This window comes from Caretta caretta, chromosome 2 (genome assembly GCF_965140235.1).
Source record: "Caretta caretta isolate rCarCar2 chromosome 2, rCarCar1.hap1, whole genome shotgun sequence".
Taxonomy (NCBI): Eukaryota; Metazoa; Chordata; order Testudines; family Cheloniidae; genus Caretta; species Caretta caretta.
Genome location: NC_134207.1, coordinates 186,378,009 through 186,387,987, shown reverse-complemented (window position 1 = coordinate 186,387,987; position 9,979 = coordinate 186,378,009). Strand labels below are relative to the sequence as shown.

Here is a 9,979-nt window from a genome sequence, read left to right as displayed (position 1 = left end):
ATCGATCCAGCAGGGATAGATTTATTGCGTCTAGTCTAGACGTGATAAATTGACCCCCAAGCACTCTCCTGTTGACTCCTGTACTCCAGCACCACAAGAGGCGCAGGCAGAATCGACGGGGGAGTGGCAGCAGTTGACTCACCGCGGTGGAGACACCATGGTAAGTCCATCTAAGTACATTGCTATTCACATAGCTGAAGTTGCTTAACTTAAATCGATACCCCTGCCCCCCCAGTGTAGACCAGGGCTTAGTTGCAAAAATCTCTACGCCTCTCATTGAGGTGGTTTTATTATGTTGGTGTAGTAGGGGAGTTACATCGGTGGGAGGAGCATTTCAGTGTGTACACCTCCACTGTTTTGTCAATGAAAATTTACTTTTGTTGACAAAACTGTATAGTGTCGACAAGGCCTTAGTCAACTGTGCAGGTCTTTCTTACAGGAGGAATGAAATAGTTAACAATTTTGACATCTAAATTATCACTGTGTGTCTGACTTAACACCTCACTGAGATGAATGGAGCAGTTCACACATCAGAGCTATTGGTCTAAGGTCTCCTAAATATCTCCGCATCATTTCTACTTGGTTCACATTTCTGAGGTTTTCTCCCAACTATAAGAGCTAGAGACTTTTAAAAAAAATTTGAACCATACAAAATGAACATGGCATATATTAAATGGATTAAAAGATGGCTAACTGATAGGTTTCAAAATAATACTGTAAACAGGGAATGATAATCAAGCAGGTGTGTTTCTAGTGGGGTGCCACAGGAATGCTATTTAACATTGTTATTAGTGACCTGTTATTAGTGACCTGATGAATTTGCAGATGAGAGAAAAATTGGGGGAGTGATAAATAACGAAGAGGGGAGTTCACTGGATCTGGATCACTTGGTAAACTGATTGCACACAAACACTATGCATTTTAATGTGGCTAAATGTATACACCTATGAACAAAGAATGCAGGCCATACTTACAACATGGGGGATTTTATACTGGGAAGCAGTGACTCTGAAAAAGACTTGGGGATTATGGGGGATAATCAGTTGAACATGAGCTCGCTGTGCGACGCTGTGGCCAAAACAGCTAATGTGATCCTTGGGTGTATAAAAGGGAATCTTGAATAGGAGCAGAGAGGTTATTTTACATCTGTATTTGGCATTGGTGTGACTGCTGGAATACTGTGTCCAATTGTGTTGTGCACACTTCGAAAAGAATGTTAATAAACTGGAGAGTGTTCAGAGGAGATCCATGAGAATGATTAAAGAATTAGACAATATGCCTTATAGTGAGCTCATTCTATTAAGTTTAGCAAAGAGACAGTTAAGGGGTGACTTCAGCATAGTCTATAACTATCTACATGAAGAACAAAACTTTAATAATATGTTCTTCAATCTAGCAGTCACAGACAATGGTATAACTCAGTCCAATGGCTGGAAGTTGAAGCTAGACAAATTCAGACTGGAAATAAGGTACATTTTTAACAGTGAGGATAGTAAATCATTGGAACAGTTTACCAAGGATTATGGTGGATTCTTCATCACTCACAATTTTTAAATCAATACTGGATCTTTTTTTAAAAGATCTGCTCTAGGAATTATTTTAGGGAAGGTCTATGGCCTGTGCTATACAGGAGGACAGACTAGATGATCACAATGGTCCCTTCTGATCTTGGAATCTATGAATCTATTAAATGAAAATTCAGATTCTGGAAAACAAGAGATTGGCTTTAGAAAGGTAGCTGTATGGTGTGTGCATGTGTAACCCACGTGCCTAACAGGGAGATATCTCTTTAAGATATCTATGGTGGGAGGCTGGGTAGGACTGAGTTGTGTCTGGGTCTTTGTTGCTAGGCAGACTTAGGACTCCACACCCAGAAGTTGCTGGAATTGGGTATGGTGGTTTTGGATATGCTCCACTAGGTTCCCTGTTGCTGGGATCAGACTCCATGAGGGCAAGTAATCAAGGCAGCTACTTTGCAAAAGGCCATGTGCCCTGTGCGAGTTGAGAGAAGCTGAACCCAGGAGTAGAAAGCAGGCTGTTTACCTTAACTCTGATGCATTTTGAAGTAGGTTAGTGATTATTGTTAACCCTCCAACAGGAAAGCATGGGCAATGTTAATTATAGAAAGGGGAAATTGGGAGGGAAAATTCATTTTTTATTTTAATTGTACACTTTGAATGTTGTTTGATTTTAGCCAAACTGTTTTAGTTAAATTGTCTCAGCTAGTCTGATTCACCAACTTCTCTTTAATATGATAATGAGGAAAGAGTTGTTGGGGACACTGGGGCATGGCCACTAGGTAACTCGAGGGGATGGAAGACCACGAGTGTCGATGAAGCCCCCTCGCACTAGGCCCAAGTGTCCTTGGCCCACCCCCTCCCGCCTGGAGGCACTCGCAGCAGCTCTGTGTACTAGGTCCAAGTGTCCTTGGCCCCCCCGCCTGGGAGGCACTCACAGCAGTTATGCTGAGGATCTGCAACAATATGTTGCAGAGTCAGACTGCCTGAAACTAAACAAGACCAAACAGGGCAGATATGGAAGAACAATGCTGAATAAAGAAGCTTTATGTATAGTTTAACAAATGATACAAAAAACAAGGGAACTAGCTGGTAACTGGATTGGCTGGCTATATGGATACTTAGGGCAGCTTGCTATTGGATAAGTATGCTGAAGAAAGGATGTATAAAAGCCTGTGTAACTTCCTGCTCTGTGTGCAGGATTTGAGATTCTATTTTCCCTGTACCTTTTTGAAGCGTCAAATAAACTTTTCTGCTTCTCCACCCCGTTGTGATTATTGGGTGAAGCACACCGGGTAGCGAACCAACCCCTGCTGTTGTTTTGCCTCTCGGCACTGGGTGCCGGCAACAGAGTCATTTATATTTTGCTACTCTCAGTTTTGTATTTTCTTGTAACAGGTGTTTAAAAATATATATATATATACATAACTGAGTGGTTGATAATCAGTTAGCTGACTGGCTAACAGTGATTTCAGCAGAGGAAGTGGAAGAGTCTGCTTGGATTGCAGCTGAAGATTCCTACAAGCAAATGGAGGGAAGATTTTTCTTTTGACTCAGCAGATTGTATAGATTTGGTGATCAAAGACTCTAACTGAGACTCAAGTGAGCTCAACGAAAACTTTTGGGAACTCTGAGTTTCTTCTCACTGTGTTTCTGTGGGGACTGACCTGTTTATATTTAGTTTTCTTTTAAGTTTATGTATAACTGAAGATAATAGCCATGATATGTTGTAAACATTGTTATTATTATTATTTGTTTTTTTCTTTATGTTAAGATTTATAATGTTGATACTTAATTCTTTTTGTTCTTTTGGAGATTTGAATGTGCGGAGGGAGGTTGACCCTGTGCAATCCTTGCTGAAAATTCTTAGGCTGAATTCTTTCACTTCCTCAGCTCTCGTTCCCTAACGTCCCTACTCTACTTGTGCTATATTGATAACATCTTCATCATCTGGACCCATGGAAAAGAAGCCCTTGAGGAATTCCACCATGATTTCAACAATTTCCATCCCACCATCAACCTCAACCTAGTCCAGTCCACACAAGAGATCCACTTCCTGGATACTACAGTGCTAATAAACGATGGTCACATAAACACCACCCTATACCGGAAACCTACTGACTGCTATTCCTACCTACATGCCGCCAGCTTTCACCCTGACCACACCACACGATCCATCGTCTACAGCCAAGCTCTGCGATACAACCGCATTTGCTCCAACCCCTCAGACAGAGACAAACACCTACAAGAGCTCTATCAAGCATTCTTACAACTACAGTACCCACCTGTGGAAGTGAAGAAACAGATTGATAGAGCCAGAAGAGTTCCCAGAAGTCTCCTACTACAGGACAGGCCTAACAAAGAAAATAACAGAACGCCACTAGCCATCACCTTCAGCCCCCAACTAAAACCCCTCCAACGCATTATTAAGGATCTACAACCTATCCTGAAGGATGACCCAACACTCTCACAAATCTTGGGAGACAGGCCAGTCCTTGCCTACAGACAGCCCCGCAACCTGAAGCAAATACTCACCAGCAACCACATACCACACAACAGAACCACTAACCCAGGAACCTATCCTTGCAACAAAGCCCGTTGCCAACTGTGCCCACATATCTATTCAGGGGACACTATCACAGGGCCTAATAACATCAGCCACACTATCAGAGGCTTGTTCACCTGCACATCCACCAATGTGATATATGCCATCATGTGCCAGCAATGCCCCTCTGCCATGTACATTGGTCAAACTGGACAGTCTCTACGTAAAAGAATAAATGGACACAAATCAGATGTCAAGAATTACAACATTCATAAACCAGTCGGAGAACACTTCAATCTCTCTGGTCACGCGATTACAGACATGAAAGTTGTGATATTACAACAAAAAAACTTCAAATCCAGACTCCAGCGAGAAACTGTTGAATTGGAATTCATTTGCAAATTTGATACAATTAACTTAGGCTTGAATAGAGACTGGGAGTGGCTAAGTCATTATGCAAGGTAACCTATTTCCCCTTGTTTTTTCCAACCCCCCCTCCCCCTCAGACGTTCTTGTTAAACCCTGGATTTGTGCTGGAAATGGCCCACCATGATTATCATACACACTGTAAGGAGAGTGATCACTTTAGATAAGCTATTAGCAGCAGGAGAGTGGGGTGGGAGGAGGTATTTTTTCATGCTTTGTGTGTATATAAAAAGATCTTCTACACTTTCCACAGTATGCATCCGATGAAGTGAGCTGTAGCTCACGAAAGCTTATGCTCAAATAAATTGGTTAGTCTCTAAGGTGCCACAAGTACTCCTTTTCTTTAGGCTAAATTCTGGGTCTGCAGCTGCTTTTCTATGGGAGTTGGATTTAGGGTAGCCAACCCTCCTGGACTGGCCAGGAGTCTATCGGAATCAGCATTGATCTCCCTGTGGCTATTGAAAGCAATCCAGGAGATTTTAATAAGCTGCTAAAAGTCTGGTCTGTGGCACAGCGGGGCCAAGACAAGCTCCCTACCTGTCCTGGTTCCGTGCGACTCCTGGAAGCGACCGACATGTCCCTTGGACTCCTAGGCAAGTGGTGGCTAGGGGGTCTCTGTGTGCTGCCTGGAGCGCTGACTCTGCAGTTCCCATTGGCCGGGGAGCTGCGGGGGTGATGCCTGGAGGCAGGGGCAGCATGCAGAGCTGCCTGGCTGCCCACGAACCTAGGAGCCGGACATGCCGGTTGTTTCTGGGAGCCACTTGAGGTAAGCGCTGCCCAGCCAGAGCCCTCACCTCCTCTTGCACCCCAACCCCCTCCCACACTCTAAACCCCTCGGCCTCAGCCCAGAGTCCTCTCCTGCCCCCCAGCCCCAGCATAGTGAAAGTGAGTGAGGGTGGGGTAGAGCAAGCGACGGGGCAGGGTGAGTGAATGCGGGCGGGGCCTCAGAGAAGGGGTGGGGCAGGGCCTTAGGCGAGGCAAGGATGTTTGGGTTTGTGTAATTAGAAAATTAGCAACCCTAGCTGGAATTTTTAAGCTCTAGAGAAGGGCAATGAAATGAACTCTAGCCCATCCAAAGGTTACACAGGCTACTTCCCTATGGACTCTGGCCTAGTGTATACAAAACTATTTGTATTGTTAATCAATGTAAAGGGAATGAATAAAAATCCATTCCTAAGTGGGAATAGTGAGTTCGTGTATTTCTTTTGTGGTCTTTTGTTTCTTAAAAATGTAAAGGTCAAGATGGACCAACACCTGCTAAGACCTATTGTCTCTACCAGCCTCATCTCCCAGATTTCAGAATTTAGGCCCTAGCAAGATGCCTGCAAGGACACCAAATGGATGTAAGGTGCAAGGGTCCTACGGGAATGTTATCATGGGCTTTAATGCTAGTTTTATGCATAGGGTACCCACACTATCCTGTCATTACTTAGCCCTTGAGCCATCTTAAGGTGCTGAGGGTCGGTGAAGTGATGTTTTTGGCTCAAAAGCTTCTCTCTCTCTAATAGAAGTTGGTCCAATAAAAGATATTCCCTCCCCCCAGCCCCCATCTTTCCTACCGTGGGGCAGACCCCTACACTGCTTATTAGAGGGTCTCTTTCAAATCCTGAGAGTGAAAACCCTTGGAGGGCAGGCGCCTGGAAATCCTGGCGAGGCACAAAGGAGTTCCCAACAGGCCCCCTGCTGTTACACATCTTTGGTACAGGATTACACGGGCACAAGGTGCCAGGTTCACGGGGACAGGGAGAAACCGCCCGTGCGCCTGGCCCGGGAACGCGCTCGCCTCTGGGACTCCCGCACCTCCTTCGCCTAGCGCCTATGAGACGTGGCGCGTCCCCTCCCGCAGCGGCTCATTGTGGCGAGCTGCAGAGACCTCTAGGGGGCGCTGCGGCCAGCAGAGTGTCCGCCCCCCTCCCCGCCGGCCACCCTGCATTCAAGCCGCGTGTCCTCTCCCGCCCCTCCCAACTCCCGCGGGCTCCGCCTCCGCGCGGAGACGTGACCTCTGATGTGGACACGTGACACCCCGACCCCACCCCTCTCTCCCTTCCCCTCTCCGCCCCTTCGGGTCACGTGAAGGGGATGGGCCGAATCAGCAGGGGTGTTCCCGGTCACGTGCCCCACTAGGCTCGCCCCCTGGGTTCGGCTGCGCGCGCAGACTCTGCACCTGGCAGTGGCTGCTCTGGGCTCGTTGTCACCAGGACAACCGGCCCCGCCGTAGTGCGTCTGCCATGGTGAGTGTCTTCCCTCCCCCCACTCCGCGACTCGAGTGCCCTGGCTGGGGGGAAGGCTCAGTGTTGGGGGGAGGGGTGCGGTGCGAGGGGGAAGGCGGGAGGGGAAGGCTGAAGGGTGGGGGGTGCGGTGCGAGGGGGAAGGCTGAGGCGTGTGGGGGGTGGTGCGAAGGGGAAGGCTGAGGGGGGAGGGGTACAGTGCAGGGGGGAAGGCTGAGGCGTGTGGGGGAGGTGGGAGGGGAAAGCTGGGGGGAGGTGGGGGGAGGGGTACAGTGCAGGGGGGGAAGGCTGAGGGGTGTGGCGGGGAAGGCTGAGGGGTGTTGGGGGGGAGTGGAGGAGCCAGGGGTGAGTGAGAAGGGGTTGCGGTAAGTGAGTAGGAGGGAAGGGAATGGGAGTATGTTTATGTCCTGGGAGGGCTGTGTGCACTGTGGTATGTATCTGTGTTTGAGGAGGAAGGTGTGAGTATGAAGCCCTTTTCTACTGACTCCTGGAAGGGATCCCGAACCTCAGTTGTTTTCACTGTGGTTGCTTCCTGTTGAAGGGGAGCAAAACTCTGCCATTCTTTGATATACTTGAGGATACTCTTGTCTTCTAAGGCAGAAGGTTGCATAACGAGAGATCTGTACAGGTTTAATCAAATGTGGTATATACACAGAGGTTGTATATAATCCTGTAATGTCCTCATATGTGTGAAAAATATAAATGGTAGGAGGAGCTCTAGGAAGAAGAGAGGTGTGGATGTATCTTGTGTGTTGTTGCCTTTGATTCTCTATAGGGCTTTTAGTTAGTGATAACTGGTGAAAGGTTTCTTTCCTTTTCCTCCACACCCAAGCATTTCCATCCTCTCTTCCTTCTCTCCAACCCTGCTACTAGTCTGTACATTTTAAATGTGTATTCATTTAAAAGAAACAAAAAATAAAAAGCTATTGGGGGAAAAAAGGAGATTTCCTTTGGCTGCAGTACACTGTTCTTCTGTGTAATCATTTTTGTTTCTGGGAGGAAAACAGTTAATTGTGGAGGCCTTCTTTATGCTAGGTTTGATTTGGAAATCTCCATTACACCACTACCAGACAAGACTTCAGATGTTTGCTGACACTTTTCCTACCATTTCATGTAGTGCTGCTAAGAGCAGTATTCGATGACCTGATGTGCACCCCTTCCACTTCCCCCTCCAAAAATGTGTCCTGTCTACACTGGTGTTTCCATTATCACTTCCAACAGAGGAGCTGCATTGATGGAGTGCTTCCAAATAAGTCTAAAATAGGCACAACTCATCTTCTAAATGTAGGGAAAACTAAGATTTTGAAAATAAAACATTAACGTTGTATAAATGAATGTATTGTGTAAGTAGATGCCTTCTAGCTACTGAGATTCAATTATAGACTTTCTTTGAAGAATGTTGTAAGGGATTTTCCCTCTTTGCTGGTCGTAGAGGTTCTAATTAAAAGTTTTTTGCAGTCTCATTGCAACAGACATGCGATTTGGAAAGTAAACAGGCAATGTAGTTCACAGGTGAAATCAAGTTAATGATGCTAGCTAAGCCCTCTTGCTGTTCTAATTTGAGTCTAGTTGTTGGGCAGCCCCATACTTTTAATTGGAAGGCTAATGAAAAAGGTCTATTAATGAATGGAATATATTGTTTTTAATTTTTCAATAGTCACTGTGTGAACACCTTTACATGGACCATTCTCTTTATAAAGATTATAACAAGTAAGGCTGTTGTTTCCCCACTTTCTTTCAGATCTGCATAATTTCAATAGTTTGCTGTTAAATCGAATGAGCAAGAAATTATGTTGACCAGTTCACCAGGTGTTAAAATGATGAAACAATGATGTTCCCTGCAAAATAGTAAAAGGGAAGTAAATTAGGGCTATAGAAGTGCCTTTAGAGTTAGTCTGAGATAAGGTAGGGCTGCTAAATGTGGAAACCTGTGTGTGTTTTTTTTTTTTAAATGAGAGCCAGAGTCAGATTTCCACTGATACACAGCAGCTCTTTTAGCTTGGTCTAGAAAAGCAACACTAATTTCAGAATTATAGCAGTGTTGTTTTGAATGGTAATCTTAGATCACTCAAGTGGTGAATATTAGCAGTCTTTCAGGTGCTTTGTGAACTAAAAGTCAATAACTTGGTATAACTTGTTAACTAGATGTACAATAATTCTGCCCTTGTTCATGTGAGTTTTTGGATACAGAAAAGGAAGATAACAAAGAGTTGAGTGAGATGGATTTCATAATTAGTGAGTTTTTTCATAATGATTCATCTTGGAGCTCTTTCAGCCAATTAGCCACTCAGTTCATGTACATTCCTTACAATACATATTTCTCATAGATTTCTAATTTCATTCTCTAGTGAAATGCCACATCTGTTTGTTTCTAATAACCTTTTTATTTCCTATTTAAAATTAATTTCCCTGTTCTGAGAGTACTTACGCATTTTGTAAAACTGATTTTTCCAGTTGTCATCTGAAATAGTGACGTAATCCACTTTCCTGTTTTAACTCATTCAAAGTTGGAGTTTAGTGATATTTTAAAAAGTTCTCTTTTAAAGAGTTCAATATTTTATTGATAGTTTATGAAGAACAAAGCATGCTCTCTGATCCATTGCTCAGTATTGTAAAATGCTATGAATGTGAGAGGATGTGCAAATGGCATGTTTTCATGCAGCTGAAGTTGATGTTAGACTATTTTTGATCCTTGGGATTTGATTATTATAGTCCCTTTAAACAGCATTCTGGTGCAGATTGCTTCTGAAACTGGATACCATAACAAGTATTCATTTTGTACTTATAAAGTTTCTTGAATGGTCAATGGAAATATCTTCAAATATTTGAAATCCAGATTCAGGTGTACACAAGTTTTTAATTTTAGTCTACTCAATTTATCATTATTGGTCAGAATAGAAAATCAAACTAATGGAATCTGATAACAGATGCAAAAGAGGTTCTAGAATCATGCAACCATTGCTTGACTATTAGATGATCAAAATTATTAATTGCAGTTAGTGTGACTTCAATTTAATCAGCTGAATCTAAAAAGATTCAAAACATTAACAAATTGCTGTTGCTAAAATCAAACCAAATACTGTAAAATGGGAAATTGTTGAGGATTTGTTATAATTTGAGAATAATATCCCATTTTAAAAGCTGAAATAGGAAATTAAAACAGATTTGTAATTTACGACTCGTTTTTGGTAGATTACTTGTCCTTCCCCAAATAAAACAAACATATCTTAATGGGCTATCTTTGATTTAAAGAACTATAAAAC

At 43.8% G+C, this 9,979-nt stretch overlaps 1 protein-coding gene across 5 annotated transcripts in view; it reads left to right on the top strand.

The window, feature by feature from the left end:
* Nucleotides 1-6,626: 6,626 nt before the first annotated feature.
* The window catches only part of FBXL2 (F-box and leucine rich repeat protein 2), a 156,264-nt gene continuing 152,911 nt past the window's right edge, over nt 6,627-9,979 (top strand). For 4 of the 5 annotated variants that reach the window (XR_012667161.1, XR_012667162.1, XM_075125663.1 and 1 more), the window contains exons 1-2: nt 6,627-6,719; nt 7,752-8,000. Coding sequence is in view for 3 of the 5 variants with exons in the window: in XM_075125663.1 (XP_074981764.1) it covers nt 7,863-8,000 (138 nt within the window). In the remaining 2 variants the exon portion in view is untranslated. The remainder of the gene's footprint in view (nt 6,720-7,751; nt 8,001-9,979) is intronic. The other variant, XM_048838953.2, reaches the window with a different exon arrangement.